At 41.8% G+C, this 18,017-nt stretch overlaps 1 protein-coding gene across 1 annotated transcript in view; it reads left to right on the plus strand.

Moving 5' to 3' along the window:
• Nucleotides 1-18,017, plus strand: part of CFAP54 (cilia and flagella associated protein 54) — a 405,582-nt gene that overhangs the window by 261,816 nt on the left and 125,749 nt on the right. Inside the window, exons 44-46 of the mRNA XM_040408225.1 lie at nt 3,219-3,416; nt 17,363-17,429; nt 17,518-17,718. Of these exons, the coding sequence (XP_040264159.1) occupies nt 3,219-3,416; nt 17,363-17,429; nt 17,518-17,718 (466 nt within the window). The remainder of the gene's footprint in view (nt 1-3,218; nt 3,417-17,362; nt 17,430-17,517; nt 17,719-18,017) is intronic.

An 18,017-nucleotide genomic window follows, 5' to 3' on the forward strand; every position in this document is an offset into this window, starting at 1 on the left:
GTCAAGAACAAGTGTTTATAGGAATTCGTGTTCACAATAACTGGCCTGTATAATTGTGCTACCGGTCAGCCAATAAATCAGCAAATGCTCATTTGTCTGCTGATTTGCATCTTTCATCAGGATAAAAAGATGCTCAACTATCGGCAGCTCATCTCCCTGTGTAATCAGTGATGTACTACCAATAATCAATAGAAGAGAATGAGGGAAGAACAACTGCTGTAGCGATTGTTCCTCTCACGTTCTCATTGCATTAGCCTGTGTAATAGGCTGATGCAAATGATCGCGGATGGATGTGTCTTTTGTAATTTGGCGTATGTTTTGTCCTTGGGCAGTCTAATAGGGCCCTTAGGGTTAGGCCTCATGCACACGAACGTATTTTGTTTCCGTGTCCTTTCCGGGTTTTTTTGCTGTCCGAATCAATATGTCTGTTCCGCTGCCCCGCAAAAAAAATAGCGCATTTCCTATTTTTTTCTAGTTTGCGGATAAGGATAGGCATTATTACAATGGGTGCGCAAAAAAAACGGATGCCATACGGAACATTATCAGTTTTTTTTTGCAGATCAGCAATTTTCGGACCGCAAAACACATACGGTCGTGTGGATGTAGCCTTCAGGTTAACTCTAATAAATCTTTGACGACAAACAACTAATTGTATGTAAGGCCTCTTTCACACGAGCGTGTCCGGATAAGGTCCGGATGCGCTGCGGCAAACCCACGCGAGTAGGTACCCAATTGCAGTCAGTTTTGACTGCGATTGCGTTCCGTTGTTCAGTTTTTATCGCACGAGTGCAATGTGTTTTGCACGCGCGTGATAAAAAACTGAATGTGATACCCAGACCCAGAATTTCTTCACAGAAGTTCAGGTTTGGGTTCAAGGTTGTGTAGATTGTATTATTTCCCCTTATAACATGGTTATAAGGGAAAATAATAGCATTCTGAAAACATAGTATTGTACTATGCATTCTGTATTTAGAACCATGTTATAAGGGAAAATAATAAAGATCTGGTCCCCATCCCTATCGTCTCCTAGCAACCGTGCGTGAAAATCGTGAAAATCCTCTTTCATTCAAGTCAATGGGACAAAAAAGCTGCACCACCATTACAATGTTGTCAGTGTGTAGACACACATTGAAGAGGATGCCCTGCTCGCACAAGCACCGCAGCCTTTTCAAACAGCTGATCAGCTGGGGTGCTGGAAATCAATATCGGAAAACCAGACAACCCCTTTAAAGGAGTTCTCCTAGAATTAAGAAAATGAAAATACCTAAATATTACTTTAATATAAATATATTCCCAAATACCTTTCATTAGTTATAATGGCTCCTTTTGTCTGTGAAGTAATCATTATGAGAAATAAAATGGCCGCGGCCTGTCTATTTTGTACACATAAAACCTCTCCTAATCACACAGGAGGATAAGTTACTTCAGAACACTGAGGTAAAGAGCTGCCTCAGCCTCCTCTCTGATCTACTTGTCAGGGATTATAATCCTGAATACAGCTGATAAGATCTTCAGCTGAATCTCTGTAGGAATGGAGTCCATGAGGAGACATGAAGTACATAGAGGAGGTGGGGATGTGCATAATGAGCTGCAGCTCTTTTATGCAGTTGGCTCCATTACCACAGCCCCACATTACCACATTCTGTCCTGTCCATCCTCTCTTTACTTCATGTCTCCTCATGAACTCTATTCCCACAGGGATTCATCTGAAAATCATATTAAACTGTATTCAGGATCATAATCCCTGACAATTAGGGCAGAGAGGAGGACGAGGCAGCTCTTTATCTCAGTGTTGTGAAGTAACTTGTCCTCCTGTGTAATTAGGACAGGTTTTGTGTGTACTAATAGGACAGCGGCCATTTTATTTCTCCTCATGATTGCTCCCTAGACCAAACAAGCCATTATAACTAATGAAAGGTATTTGGGAATATATTTATAATAAAGTAATATTTAAGTATTTTAATTTTCCTTATTGCTGGAGAACTCCTTTTAATATTACTCTCATTTGCCCTGTTTACACTAGCATTAAACACCTATGGTAACACTAATACTGTTGAATGGAATATTTGATTGTTCTTATGTTTCCATCATAAATGAAGGACTTGGCAGCAATTCTGAAACTAGTAGCCATTATGACCTCTCAGTCACGACTCGCCTCTTCAGTTGCTGCCTAGATGTCCTCTGCTCCTCTATTTTGCAGAACATTCACACACTATGCACCTGAAAATAATAGTGTCACAAATTGTGTTTGCTGAATAAACATACTACATACTGAGTTTCTAAATAAAAATATAAACCTAATAATCCTAAAAGGGCATCAAGCACCATTAAACTCCCAGCTTTTCAATAACAGACCAGCTGGCTTGTTAGCAAAGGACTGGGTTGTTATTAGGGATTGATGCCCTTTTAGGATTATAGGGTTTAAATATATTTCCTTTTCAAGCCACAGATCTCCCCAGTATAATGATGATTATTGAATAAAAGTACGCCCCATGTTGTGCACCCTAATAAAAAATATGCTCTACATGCTCTATGCTCTGCATAACAATATTAACCACATTGTGCTCCCTGAATAAAAAAAAATGATCCATGCTGTGCCCATTAAATAAAAAAGTCCCATTATGTGCCCAGTGAATAAAAAAAATGCTCCACAGCATGCGCCTTTCCTAACATGTCCCACACCGTGCCACCATCACTTGTCATCTGAACAAAAATTTTTTATTAAATTGGGGTAGACTAAAAAACTAAATGAAGCAAAATTAACCTTTAGAATGCAGCATTCCAAAAAGTTTAATTTAGCTCTGGCTATGAAGGCACAAAGCACTCCCAGTCATAAAAGGGTTAACCCACATTTTCACTCTAGTATATGCCCTGTAAGGTCTTATTACATTTTAGACTTGCGCTTGAACTTGTAAAAAAGACACTTCGTATTCCCATATTCCTTAATTCCATTTAATATACATTTCCCATTTGCCTCTAGTGCACAGGTGAGGTGTGGAAATCTAGAAATGCTTTTGGCATACATTATACTTTAAAGCGATATAATAATAAAGCACCTGGATAATATCCACATAACTCACTGTATTCTTATTCCTTTGTGTATGCATTACATGATCTTTCAACTAAAGAGGTTAAGCATTTTATTTGGCTGTGTGTGCACTAAACCCCCCTATAGTGTCATATATTATTTTTTTTTTTTTGCATTTTATATGTTGCAGAGCTGCTTTCAAATGCTGGTGTCAGGCCCTTGATGAAACGCTCAACATGTCTGATGCTCTTAATTCATGGCAAGAGCTTGATAGCTCCCCAGACGGCATAAGCAACGGAAGATCTAAAGATTACAGTGAGAAATTTCTCTCCCGAGCGGGAATTTGGGGTTGTTTGCTGGCTGCCGTCATTGCTGCTAAAATGTCTCGGTAAGTATTGAAAAAAAAAAACTTCTTGATTTACTTTTATTTATCACGTAATGCTTAGAGCCCAGAGGGGAGCAATAAAAGCTTCTCCTGGTACATACTGAAGAAATAAAATTTGACAATATAGGAAGGGAAAACTTGGTAGCAGCAGATTTTTTTCTCCTTTCTTGTTTAATGCATGAACCCCTATATTTTTGCCGCATAAACACAACTTTTTAACCCTTACTAGAAGTTATGTAATATTGTAATAAAAAATTATTTATGGTTCTGCTTAAAACCCACAGCAGATTACTACCATGGACTCTGCTAAGTAACATTACACTTGCCTGTGGAATTCTCAGTTCCTACAGGGTCATACATTTGGACAGAGAGAAAAATTGTTTATAGCGGTTGTAATTGGTCATTTAATTATTCATTGAAGATGTTTAACGGAAATGTTTGTGCAGTCAAATTGCTGCTTACCATACCAAAAAATACCCAATGAGGCCATTTTTTAAATTGTATTAGGATGTGGATGAATATCGTCTAAGACAGCTTTAAAGCGTATGTCACATTTCAACAGACTTTGCATTAATCAGTAGTACAGCGTGTGTACATGAGGAAAAAGACTATATCTGGCCATTATATGGCTTGTATTTGGTGTTTTAGTTTTTTTCTGTGTACTGGAGCTGTTGGTTGGAGACTAGCAGCCATACATTTCACACAGGAAGTAGAGGAGAATGTACTTCCTAACGTTTTCTCACTCAGAAGCAGCCCCAGGATCACGGAAGACATTACAGAGAAGTGCTCATCTGTTTGGATGTGTATAGAGCACTTGGGCTAAATAGAAACTATTTAAAGTGTTCCTTCAGTTTTTGACACGTTTTCAGAAATTAATAGTACAGTCGTGGCCAAAAGTTTTGAGAATCACATAAATATTGGAAATTGGAAAAGTTGCTGCTTAAGTTTTTATAATAGCAATTTGCATATACTCCAGAATGTTATGAAGAGTGATCAGATGAATTGCATAGTCCTTCTTTGCCATGAAAATTAACTTAATCCCAAAAAAACTTTCCACTGCGTTTCATTGCTGTCATTAAAGGACCTGCTGAGATCATTTCAGTAATCGTCTTGTTAACTCAGGTGAGAATGTTGACGAGCACAAGGCTGGAGATCATTATGTCAGGCTGATTGGGTTAAAATGGCAGACTTGAGGCAGCTCTTTATCTCAGTGTTGTGAAGTAACTTGTCCTCCTGTGTAATTAGGACAGGTCTTGTGTGTACTAATAGGACAGCGGCCATTTTATTTCTCCTGATGATTGCTCCCTAGACCAAACAAGGATGGTGATGCTTGAAATCATTGTTCTTCCATTGTTAACCATGGTGACCTGCAAAGAAACGCGTGCAGCCATCATTGCGTTGCATAAAAATGGCTTCACAGGCAAGGATATTGTGGCTACTAAGATTGCACCTCAATCAACAATTTATAGGATCATCAAGAACTTCAAGGAGAGAGGTTCAATTCTTGTTAAGAAGGCTTCAGGGCATCCAAGAAAGTCCAGCAAGCGCCAGGATCGTCTCCTAAAGAGGATTCAGCTGTGGGATCGGAGTGCCACCAGTGCAGAGCTTGCTCAGGAATGGCAGCAGGCAGGTGTGAGCGCATCTGCTCGCACAGGGAGGCGAAGACTTTTGGAAGATGGCCTGGTGTCAAGAAGGGCAGCAAAGAAGCCACTTCTCTCCAAAAAAAACATCAGGGACAGATTGATCTTCTGCAGAAAGTATGGTGAATGGACTGCTGAGGACTGGGGCAAAGTCATATTCTCCGATGAAGCCTCTTTCCGATTGTTTGGGGCATCTGGAAAAAGGCTTGTCCGGAGAAGAAAAGGTGAGCGCTACCATCAGTCCTGTGTCATGCCAACAGTAAAGCATCCTGAGACCATTCATGTGTGGGGTTGCTTCTCATCCAAGGGAGGGGGCTCACTCACAATTTTGCCCAAAAACACAGCCATGAATAAAGAATGGTACCAAAACACCCTCCAACAGCAACTTCTTCCAACAATCCAACAACAGTTTGGTGAAGAACAATGCATTTTCCAGCACGATGGCGCACCGTGCCATAAGGCAAAAGTGATAACTAAGTGGCTCGGGGACCAAAACGTTGACATTTTGGGTCCATGGCCTGGAAACTCCACAGATCTTAATCCCATTGAGAACTTGTGGTCAATCCTCAAGAGGCGGGTGGACAAACAAAAACCCACTAATTCTGACAAACTTCAAGAAGTGATTATGAAAGAATGGGTTGCTATCAGTCAGGAATTGGCCCAGAAGTTGATTGAGAGCATGCCCAGTCAAATTGCAGAGGTCCTGAAAAAGAAGGGCCAACACTGCAAATACTCACTCTTTGCATAAATGTCATGTAATTGTCGATAAAAGCCTTTGAAACGTTTGAAGTGCGTGTAATTATACTTCACTACATCACAGAAACAACTGAAACAAAGATCTAAAAGCAGTTTAGCAGCAAACTTTGTGAAAACTAATATTTGTGTCATTCTCAAAACTTTTGGCCATGACTGTACAGGTGAATGAAAGAAACTTTCTAATAATTCTTATTAAACAATTATGCTTCCTTCTGGGCTTCTTACAGTGCCTACCTCCTCTTTCAATTCACTCAGCCTCAAATGTTTATGGAGAGAGAAAGGGGCATGAGGAGGAGGCTGCTGTCAGCTAGTAAGTGATTATTACCTCACTCTGAACAGTGGTAGAGCCTTATCTTACTAGATACAGTATAGTCAAAAGGGTTAAGTGTAGCAGAGCTAAGAAACTGCGTTTTCTATGTCTTTCATCCAACAGCCTTGTCCTCCCCCTCTACTCTCTCCATAGCCATCATTGTTAGAAGTAGGAAAGAGCAAAGTAATATAGTTTATAAGGCTGAAAAAATACATCTGTAAATCCAGTTCAGTCTGTTATCCTTCAAGTTGATTCAAATGAAGTAACCTGAAAAAAAAAAATGATAACGCTGTAACTGGTGTAGACTTCTTTGCCGTCTCTCCTGGAGTCCTGTCTCAGTCAGCTCCTGCTCACTCCTCCCTTCTCCCCTCTCCATAGACTTGTACTGGATGATGTTACTTGACTTAATGTCTTGGTCTCATCAAGCTGGATTTCTCATAAATTTCAGAAAGTTATTTTTAGAAAAGATGATGTTGCAGAGATGTTTTGTGCCTGCTGTTGTCACGCTGTAGGGGGTGAGCACAGGTGCCGTGCCTCTGACCCGGCTTCTGTTCCTGTTGCCCCAACAGCCCGGACCGTCCATCAAGTTTAACTAAGGGATAGGTGGGGACGCGAATCCCAGAAGGAAGTGAGATTTCTACACATTTTAATAAGCATTAATGTCATTTACTTTTAAGAATTCATCTAAACCCTTTTTAAAACTGTTCACTGTTCCTGCTGTGACCATGTCCTGAGGAAGTCTATTCCACAGATTCACAGTTCTTACAGTAAAGGAGTTTTGACGCTTCTAGAGACTGAACTTTTTCTTCTCCAGTCGGAGGCAGTGCCCCCTTGTCTTTTGAGGGCGTTTTACATGAAACAGCTTTTCACCGTATTTTTGTACGTCCATTTACATATTTGTATAGGTTAATCATGTCCCCCCTTAGACGACTCTTCTCAAGACTAAATAAATTTAATTCTTTTAACCTTTTCTCATAACTAAGACCCTCCATGCCCGCTCTCCTCTGTACTTTTTCCAGCTGCAGTGCGTCCTTTCTATGGACTGGTGCCCAGAACTGAACTGCATATTCCAGATGAGGCTGCACCAGCGCTTTGTAAAGATATTACATCCCTGCCCCGCGAGTCCATGCCTCGTTTAATGCATGACAATATCCTGTTAGCCTTAGAAGCAGCATTGTATGATGTTATTTAATCTACCAAGCTCTATTTTGTGCGTTTTTCACGCAACGCAGGCCCAATAGAAGTGAATGGGGCTGCGTGAAAATCGCAAGCATCCGCAAGCATTTATTATTTTCCCTTATAACATGGTTATAAGGGAAAATAATAGCATTCTGAATACAGAATGCATAGTAAAACATCGCTGGAGGGGTTAAAAAAAATAAAAAAATTATTTAACTCACCTTAATCCACTTGATCGCGCAGCCCGGCATCTCTTCTGTCTTCTTCTTTGCTGTGTGCAGGAAAAGGACCTGTGGTGACGTTTACCATCACCATGGTAAAAGATCATGTGACGGACCTTGTGATGACCGGAGTGACGTCACCACAGGTCCTTTTCCTGCACACAGCAAAGAAGAAGACAGAAGAGATGCCGGGCTGCGCGATCAAGTGGATTAAGGTGAGTTAAATTATTTTTTATTTTTTTTAACGCCTCCAGCGCTATTGTACTATGCATTCTGTATTCAGAATTCTATTATTTTCCCTTATAACCATGTTATAAGGAAAAATAATGCAATCTACAGAACACCGATCCCAAGCTGGGTACCAAACATGCCGATTTTTCTCACGCGCGTGCAAAACGCATTACAATATTTTGCACTCGCGCGGAAAAATCGCGCATGTTCCTGCAACGCACTCGCACCTTTTCCCGCAACGCCCGTGTGAAAGAGGCCTATGGGAGGGTGTCTGAGCAATAGTTATTCTAGTTTACTAGTTCCCTGAAAAGATATGCTGTTCTGTTTGTCTGCCCATGTACTGACTTCTACTTTTTACCAATTCTGACCCACGTCTGCTTGGTCCAACCTGTACCTGTTTACTGTATTGACCCTTTGCTGCCTTTCCTGACTTCGGACCTGTTTTTCAGATTTGCACAAACTCTGTCTGCCCTGATCTCCACATGTTTCTGACTATAGGTATAGCCTGACCCCTCGGTTTTTCGCATCGGTAACTATCTCCTGTCAACCACACCATGACCACTCCAGCGGCTTGGTGGTGGCTCCCCTGCAGCGAAGTCCAGATGCCGCTACAGGCATTAAGGAGGACTTTTCATCTCTTCTGACATGTCTGTTTTAGTAACAACTCCCCATGTAAGAAAGATTCTGGAACATCTATTCTTATGACTCTATGTTGTGCCATTCCTGTATTATTTCTGCTATAAGTTTACAAATAAATTGCAGTAAAGGTACTGCTGTGTGTTACCAGGAGCGGGTGTGTCTGACTCTGCACAATCAGTGCTGCTGGTATCAGACTGTGCAGGGACACCCCCCCCTCCCCAACTGGTAACACGCATCTGTACCTTTACTGCAAGCTGCTAGCAATTCCTTCATAAACTTTTAGTAGAAATATGGTACCTCATAGAGTCATAAGAGTAGATGCTCCAGAATTGTTCATAATTGGGGAAGTATGTTGACATGTTAGGAGAGGTTAGGCATGTTTCTATGATAAGATACAGTACAAAGTTTCGTATAGTCACTAGTACTATTGATGTGTACCTTCGCTGCCCGTGTTTGCTAGACCACGTGTCTGTGGTCAGATGTATCTTGGCACCGACACTGTGGGCCGAGATACATTCACTTCCATCTGAACGTGGCCATATAGCTCTGGGATGCCCTTCTGGGAGAAATATTTCCTTCCGGGGACCTTCCATTGCGGTGTTCCAATGGCCATAAATTTTCTAAAGGCCCTTCGAGTCCACCAGTTTATATGGCAGTAGTTGGAGGGATAGCAGTTTTCACAAGCCAGCGGTCATCTGGCGTCATCATCTTTTTTCGCTCTAACATTTGGGGCAAGGAAGCCTGCCTTTTGCCAGATGAACGTGACGACGGCATGGTTGAAGGTGGATGGAGGACAACTGGGAGGAGAGAGGAGAAGAGGCAGGACGGGGAGCGCCGGGAGTGTGGCTTTGTGGGTTCTGACAGCGTTGCTCCCACTGGGCTCGGTGATGGGAGACCAGGTGCCTTCTTACGGCGGTAGTCCCTAGGTGAGTGTTGGGCTTACTGCGACTTATGCGTTGACAGCATAGGCTGCAGATGGCAACACTATTGTCAGCAGCGGAAACGTTAAGAAAAGCACACACTGCGGAGCCATGTGCCAGTGTCCTGGGAGCTCCAGATGTGACCGTGCATGGTGGATGGCTCGTTCCAGATACATTAGCAGTCTGCTTTTTGCCTCCTGTGCACTGTAAGTTCTGACTGCTTCTCCTCCTTCTCCTCCCTATCTGCTGCTCCGCCTCTGAACTCCCCTCCTCTTCCTCTCTTGTGGGCACTCACGTGACGTCCATCGACACGTCATCATCGGATTCGTCACCTTCACCACCACTGACATTAGAGATCTTAAAGTAGGCAGCAACAGCGGGGACCACCCTCCCTGGGCTGATCTGGGTAATGTCGTCAGACTGCTGGATGGCGACTGTTGCTACCTCCTCTTCCTGATCCGATGCCAATAATGGCTGCGCATCGGTAAGGTCTTGTAATGGATGGGAAAATAATTCCTCTGACTGGAACGGAGGGGATATGGTAGTGGTGGTGTCTTTGGGGGTGCACACAGCAGAGAGTGAAGAGGGTGCAGATAGAGAGGATGAGGAGGGTGCAGAAGCGGAAGGCTGAGTGAGCCACTCAACCAAGTTTGGTGCCTCCTTTGATGTAATCGCACGCACCTTCTGTAACTTCCCACTTAGGCTCCGGCCTGGTGCTCCTGCCGGACCCCTACCACCCCTGCGGAATGGCCTCTTCCTCTGCCTGTCATTTTCAAAATGACCCTGTGACAAAAGTCCCTATAGAAGAGCAGTATTTGTGGAAGAAGGTATATCACACCTCAGCCTCAATCCGTTTTTTGGGGGGGCAACTGGTTAATCACACCAGTAGAAATTATTTCTTCAAATAGTGTTTGTCACTCTGTGTAGATGCAGTAACGCAGCAAAACCACAGAAAAATGCTGCACTACCTAAATGCACTATATAGAAAGTATATTATTGGTATATAACACCCCTGCTTCAATCAGTATGTAACTAAGGTGTGTGAATAGTTAGTGACCATTTAAAGACTAGAGGCCCTCAAACACATTAAGGAATTCTCGGCTAAACCTGCTGTTTTCAGCGGGACAGTGACCCAAAACACACCAGTAAGGCTGGGTTCACATGAGCGTGTCCGGATTAGTTCCGGATGCGTCCCGGTGTGTTGCGGCAAACCCGCGCAAGTAGGAATGCAATTGCAGTCAGTTTTGACTGCGATTGCGTTCCGATGTTCAGTTTTTATCGTGCGTGTGCAATGTGTTTTGCACGCGCGTGATAAAAAACCGACTGTGGTACCCAGACCCGAACTTCTTCACAGAAGTTCAGGTTTGGGTTCGGTGTTGTGTAGATGTTATTATTTTCCCTTATAACATGGTTATAAGGGAAAATAATAGCATTCTGAAAACAGATCTTTTGAGAAGTAAAGAAGAGACCGGGACTTACGCGAACAAACGGAGAAGGTGAGTTAATTTTTTTTATTTTTTTTAGCCCTCAACTGATCACTTACTATGCATTCTGTTTTCAGAATGCTATTATTTTCCCTTATAACCATGTTATAAGGGAAAATAATACAGTGAATAGACTGTCACCTAGCAACCATGCGTGAAAATCGCACAGCATCCGCACTTGCTTGCGGATGCTTGCGATTTTCACGCAACCCCATTCACTTCTATGGGGCCTGCGTTGCGTGAAAAACGCAGAATATAGAGCATGCTGCGATTTTCACGCAACGCATAAGTGATGCGTGAAAATCATCGCTCATCTGAACAGCCCCATTGAAATGAATGGGTCCAGATTCAGTGCGGGTGCAATGCGTTCACCTACCGCATTGCACCCGCGCGGAAATCTCGCCCGTGTGAACGCAGCCTAAGAGAGCAACAACTTGGTTACAGAAAAACCAGATGGAGATAGTGGAGTGGCCAGCCCAATCCCCTTGTGGAGTGACATATAAATGTGGTTTATGAGGCAAACCCAAAAATGCAGAAGAACTGTAGAATGTAGTCCAATTTTCCTGGGCTGGAATACCTTTTCAGAAGTGCCAGAAGTTGGTTGACTCCATGCAACACAGATGTGAAGCAGTTCCCAGAAACAATGGTTATGCCACTAAATATTAGTTCAGTACATCAAACTAAAGTGAAATCTCAAACATTTTTCAGTTTCTGCATTCAATCTTTGAGTGTTTAAAGGAAAAAGCTGGCACTGCTATTTTTGAACAGCCTAATATTGCCTTTTCTTTGCTTTCTGTAAAGAATTAACACAAACTGGATAAATGTTGTTACTGTTTTCATCTGGAATGGAATGTGCAGTAAATTGCGGAAGGCACACGGGCTGCTTCCGTTTTTTGCAGATCCGCGGTTTGCGGACCCCAAAAAATGGCAAGGTCGTGTGCATGTAGCCTATAGGAGATAGCATATCACTATTATTATTTTCAGTTCTGCTGGTCCCTTGCGGCACTGTGCCCCCCGTCTCTTTTGGCATCCTGTATGCTAATCAATAGCATCGGTACAGGGAGGAGGAGATGGCCACGTTTCTCAGCGGAGAACGTCACAGCCAGGGAGAAGGTTAGCTTTTTTTTTTGTCAATGGCTGAGACGGGGTCCGCTGTGATTGGACAGCTCGCAGACTGGTAGAAGGAGGCGCCCACTGAGAAACACGGCCATATCCTCCTCCCTGTACCAATGCTATTACTTAGCATACGGGGCGCCAAAACAGAACAGGGGGCACAGCAGCGCAACGGAGTAGTGGATTTGAAAAAAAAAAATTGCCATATGACATCTCCTAAACATGCCCTACAGTGCCAGGTATTAATATTGAATTTAGAGGGGCAGATTAAAGTCACATCGTTATGGTATAATAGGAGGTTAGGTAATGCTACCTTTTTGAAAGAGGCTAAATATTGGACTGATAAGGGTTTATGGCATATTTCACAATATTTTCAAAATGAAACACTGAAGGATAGGGACACATTATTAATGAATATAAGGGAAGGTAGACAAAGTTATTTTAGATATATTCAGTTGGTGAATATTGTCAAAACGGTTATAAAAAAGGAAGATATAGTGATAAAACCACATGAGGTGATTAATTATATACCGTATTTATCGGCGTATAACACGCACTTTTTCCCCCTGAAAATAGGGGGCAAATGATGTATGCGTGTTATACGCCGATATTCATTGCGGCCCGGCAAAGATGCAGCATCACAGACTGTGCTGTATGAGCCGGGAGAGAGGAGGGGCTGGAGTCCGTAACTAGGGGCGGGGCCCGGTGCAGTCACTGTACTCTTACACCGGGCCCCGACGCTCACCAAAGTATTTATAAACGTGAATCCTTATCCTGTTATTAAGCTGCCCTCTCCCATGTTCCCATGTCCCCCCTGTATCCCCATAGCACTTACTTAAGCTTCCATAGGCAGAGTGGGTGGCAGCAGTAACGTCACTCACTGACGTTGAGCGCCTGCTCCGCCCCCTTTATGAATGAAGCAGGCGGAGCAGACGCGCGACGTCAGTGAGTGACGTTACTGGTGCCGTCCGCCCTGCCTGCTATGGAAGCTTAGCTGCTTAAGTAAGTGCTGTGGGGATACAGGGGGGACATGGGAACATGGGAGAGGGCAGCTTAATAACAGGATAAGGATTCACGTTTATAAATACTTCGGTGAGCGGCGGGGCCCGGTGTATTGGGGGACACTGTTATGAGGGGGATCTGTGGATGACATATAGCAGTGTCATCCACAGATCCCCCCCATAACAGTTCCATCCACAGATCCCCCCACCCCATAGCAGTACAATTTGAAATGGACACTGTTATGAGGGGGATCTGTGGATGACATAGCAGTGTCATCCACAGATCCCCCCCATAACAGTTCCATCCACAGATCCCCCCACCCCATAGCAGTACAATTTGAAATTTAATTTTTTTTCCTGAAATTTCCCTTAAAATGAAGGTGCGTGTTATACGCCAGTGCGTGTTATACGCCGATAAATACGGTACTAGGCTGGAAAGGTAAGCACAAATTGGTGTCAAGCTTGTATAAAAAGATACGAGAGACTAGAAGTGAGGGATTTATTTGTAATAGTAAATCAAAATGGGAGAATGATATAGGGATAATAACAGACGATCAGTGGGGAAAATGTTGGTGTTTTAAACCATATCTGAGGAACCCCTCTCATAGGGTAACTCAGTTTATGATATTACACCGTTTATATATAACACCAAAATGGCTCAAGAAAGTTTCAGTTAAAACGCCCGGACTATGTCCTAGATGTATGAATGATAAAGCGGATATTATCCATATGTGGTGGAGGTGCCCAAAGATTCAACCATTCTGGTGCAGTCTGATTGAACTAATTAGGGATATTTTTAGTTTCAAAATCCAATGGACGGCTTCTGTATGTATTTTGGGTGAAACTTCCCATGAGCTATCAAAGGAGAATGAAATTATGTTATATAAATCATGTTTTATAGCTCGTTTATTGATAGCAAGAAGATGGATGCGCCCTGAGGTACCAACAATAAAAGAATGGGAAAATTTGATGAACTCCAATCGTATAATAGAAAGAGTAGGATACATTAGGAGTAACATAGGTTATAGACATGAGAAAATTTGGGCTCAGTGGTTAAAACATATAAATAAATAGATATATTTATATATATATATACACGGTATATATTTTTTTTATTATAATTTTTTTTTATTTACCTATTTTTTTTTGTCCTCCCCCCTTCCCGGTGGATATAGGGCGGGATGGGGGGGAGGGGGGAAATAAGGAATAAAGGTTTAAAGGTAATATAAGTAATGTGCTAATTACTGTAATGTACTGGATAGGTCAAGTATCTCCATGTAGGGGATGTTTTAGTGGCAGGGGAACGAATACCCTACTACTTTTATCGGTGCAATTGTATTAACCTCTTCACGACCGCAATCTGTATATATACGTGATAGCTGCACATACCCCGTGCAGCTATCACGTGTATAGACGTCAAGCCAGCTCTTTAATCCAAGCGCTGCAAAGCGCTTGGATTAAAGCTTCTGCCCGAGCCCTGCTGCTGTCACGGACAGCATACAGTCTAGTAATGCCAGCAAGGGGCCAATCAGAGTGGCCCCTTGCCGGCAATCGATCCGATTGGTTAGTCTGTGCAGACTAACCAATCGGATCGCGGCAGTGTTAAAATGCCGGTTTCAGGCTCTGATCTGCGCTCTGCAGATCACAGCCTGAAATCGGTAATGTGTCCTGAAGCCCCCGATCTGTGCCCCCTTCTTGTCCTTCTTCTTACCCTGCCCCCGATGCGGTCCGCCCCCTCCTGGCCCGATCTGTAATAAATAAAATGCTGCGCCCTGCCCCCGATGCGTCCGCCCCCTCCTGCCGCCATCTGTAATAAGTAAAATGCTGCCCCCTGCCCCCGATGCGTCCGCCCCCTCCTGCCCCGATCTGTTATAAGTAAAATGCTGCCCCCGATGCGGTCCCCCTTCTGTGTGTGATGGCGGCGTCTCCATTCCTGAGCCGCCGCCATCAGCAGCGTGTGTCAGCTCTATGCTGACACTGCTGTAGCGGCATCCATGGGGTTAATAGAGGGAGGGGGCTCCCTCTCTCTCAACCATCAGGGCTGCTGCGATCGCAGCGCCCGATGGTTGCCATGGCAACCGGACGCTTTGCAAAGGCGTCCGGTTGCCATGGCATAGGCGTCCGGTGCTGCCACCTACAGGCATCTGATTGTATTATACTTTGCAATGCAAAAGCATTGCAAAGTATAGTACAACCATCAGCCCCACTGGATCTTCAAGATCCAAGAGGGAACTGATAAAAAAAAAATTGAAAATAATAAAAGTAAAAATAAATAAATAAAAATGTAAAAAAATAAATTCTTTTCCTATAAAAAAAAACAAAAAAACTAACAAAAACCACACATATTAGGTGTCACCGCGTCCGTAGCGACCATCTCTATAAATATATCACATCATCAACCCCGTCCAATAAACACCATAAAAAATAAAAACGGTGTAAAAAAATAAGCCATTTTTGTCACCTTACATCACAAAAAGTGCAACAGCAAGCGATCAAAAAAGGCGTATATACCCCAAAATAGTACCAATCAAACCGTTACCTCATCCCGCAAAAAAAGCCCATATTTAAGACAATCGCCCAAAAAATAAAAAAGCTATGGCTCTCAGACTATAGAGACACTAAAACATCATTTTTTTGGTTTCAGAAATGCTATTATTGTGTAAAACTTAAATAAATAAGAAAAAGTATACATATTAGGTATTGCCACGTCCGTAACGATCTGCTCTATAAAACTGTCACATGACCTAACCCCTCAGATGAACGCTGTAAAAAAAAAAAAGTTCCAAAACAGCCAATTTTTTGGCCACCTTGTCCCATAAAGTGTAATAATGAATGATCAAAAAATCCTATGTACCCAAAAATGGTACCAATAAAAACCTCAACTCTTTCTTCAAAAAATGAGCCCCTGCACAAGACGATCGGTAGAAAAATAAAAAACATATGGCGTTCAGAAAACCAATCCAGCAAAATCTGCCTTCCAAAAACCATACGGTGTTCCTTTCCTTCTGCGCCCTGCCGTGCGCCCTTACATCAGTTTACGACCACATGTTGGGTGTTTCTGTAAACCGCAGAATCAGAGTAATAAATATTGAGTTTTGTTTGGCTGTTAATTCTTAATGTGTTAAAGAAAAAAATGTAATAAAATAGAAAATCTGCTAAAAAAGTGAAATTTAGAAATTTCCTCTCCATTTTCCTTTAATTCTTGTGGAACACCTAAAGGGTTAATAACGTTTGTAAAATTGGTTTTAAGTAACTTGAGGGGTCTAGTTTCTACAATGGGGTCATTTATGGGGGTATCTACTATATAGGCCCCACAAAGTGACTTCAGACCTGAACTAGTCCTTAAAAAGTGGGTTTTGGAAATTTTCTTAAAAATTTTAAGAATTGCTTCTAAACTTCTAAGCCTTGTAACGTCCTAAAAAAATAAAATAACATTTCCAAAATGATGCCAACATAAAGTAGACATATGGGGAATGTTATGTAATAAATATTTTATGAGGTATCACTTTCTGTTTTAGAAGCAGAGAAATTTAGAAAATTGCTAATTTTTATTTATTTTTGGTAAATTTGGGATTTTTTCATAAATAAAGGTGATATATATTGACTCAAATTTATGACTGTCATGAAGTACAATGTGTCACGAGAAAACAATCTCAGAATGGCGTGGATAAGTAAAAGTGTTCCAAAGCTATTACCACTTAAAGTGACGCATGTCAGATTTGTAAATTTTGACCTGGACACTGGGGCATCAATGACCTTTGGTCATGAAAGGGTTAAGCACTCTTACTTCCTCTTGGTTGATGCCTGATGTTTTTATTATGTAATTGTTAAATGTATTATTACTGCTCTTTTTGTACTTTACTGGATTAAATAAAAAGAGAGAAAAAAAAAAAAAAAGAACCTGTAAAAGGTCCTCTTTAAACTCACTGCTATTTTTTTTAACCCTATAGTTTTATGGGACAAGATTCTGCAAAACATGTCATTTATACACTTACATATCTTATCAGTGATAGCTATCTCAGTATACACACGTAGAAAATGTTTTCAGTCACTGATAACACCTCCCCATGTACAAAAGAGATCAAAAAGAGCAGAAATCTAAGTGTGTACGTTTTTTTGAATATTTTCACAGAAAACTGTATATCAATCTGCTCAGCCCCTCCCGCTCTATAACATGGTGCCTGCAGATTGCACTGCTTTTCGTGGCGACAGGTTCTCTTTAAAGGTTATGTTTGGCAGTACTGTTTATGTGACTGTTCACGATAACATTTCCGTTCAAGCAGATATGTTCTGTATGTGTAATTCAGTACGGCAGGGGGCTATGCATTAAGCTCGCAATTAAACACTGGCAACAGGTCACATCAATGCAGTCAATTTTACATCTGCTTTTGGTTTTTTATAGGTCTCTCTCCATGCATTGTTGTATAACTTTCTTGTTTTGTGTGTTTTTTGTAGTTATATATTGACATCAGATGTTAGAAAGAGAACAGATTGCTGCTTGCTTTCAGCTTTACTTTTCAAGGTAAGAGGCACATTTGTTTCTTACGTGACAAGTAATAAGTCATTTGAAAGCAAATGACATAATATATGGTTTCTGTTTTTCTTTCTAGTCCTTGTTTCGCGTGTCCCTGCCACATCCAGATGAAGATCTTGATTATGCATTGTATGAGATTGGAGAAGGATGTGAAATATCTGAACTTATTCCAGGGATTGACCTGTTTTCTGATCGGCACAGAGCAGATGTCATAACTGTTGTTTCCAGTCTAGGTTTTCTCATTTGCGAACTGCATTCTGTTTCTCAGAATCTTATGGTTAGTGCTCATTTAAAAAAGATAAATCAATATTTTTGATATACCTGAATGATTACGATGGCATTATCTTTTGGATTTATTTTTGTCAGATGCAAGTCCCACATTATGTCTCTAAAAAAGGTTTTATTTGCTCTACACATCTGTATTCGGTTTACTTGGTGACTTGGTATTGTTTGAAAATGAAGCCCCGTGGTTATAAGTCTCAGAAAATACGAAATAAAACCTGAAATACCAAATGAATGCTATACATTGTTCTTGCATTTAAAGGGGAAATCCCCTTAATGTGATACTACCATCCC

This window comes from Bufo bufo, chromosome 1 (genome assembly GCF_905171765.1).
Source record: "Bufo bufo chromosome 1, aBufBuf1.1, whole genome shotgun sequence".
Lineage (NCBI taxonomy): Eukaryota > Metazoa > Chordata > Amphibia > Anura > Bufonidae > Bufo > Bufo bufo.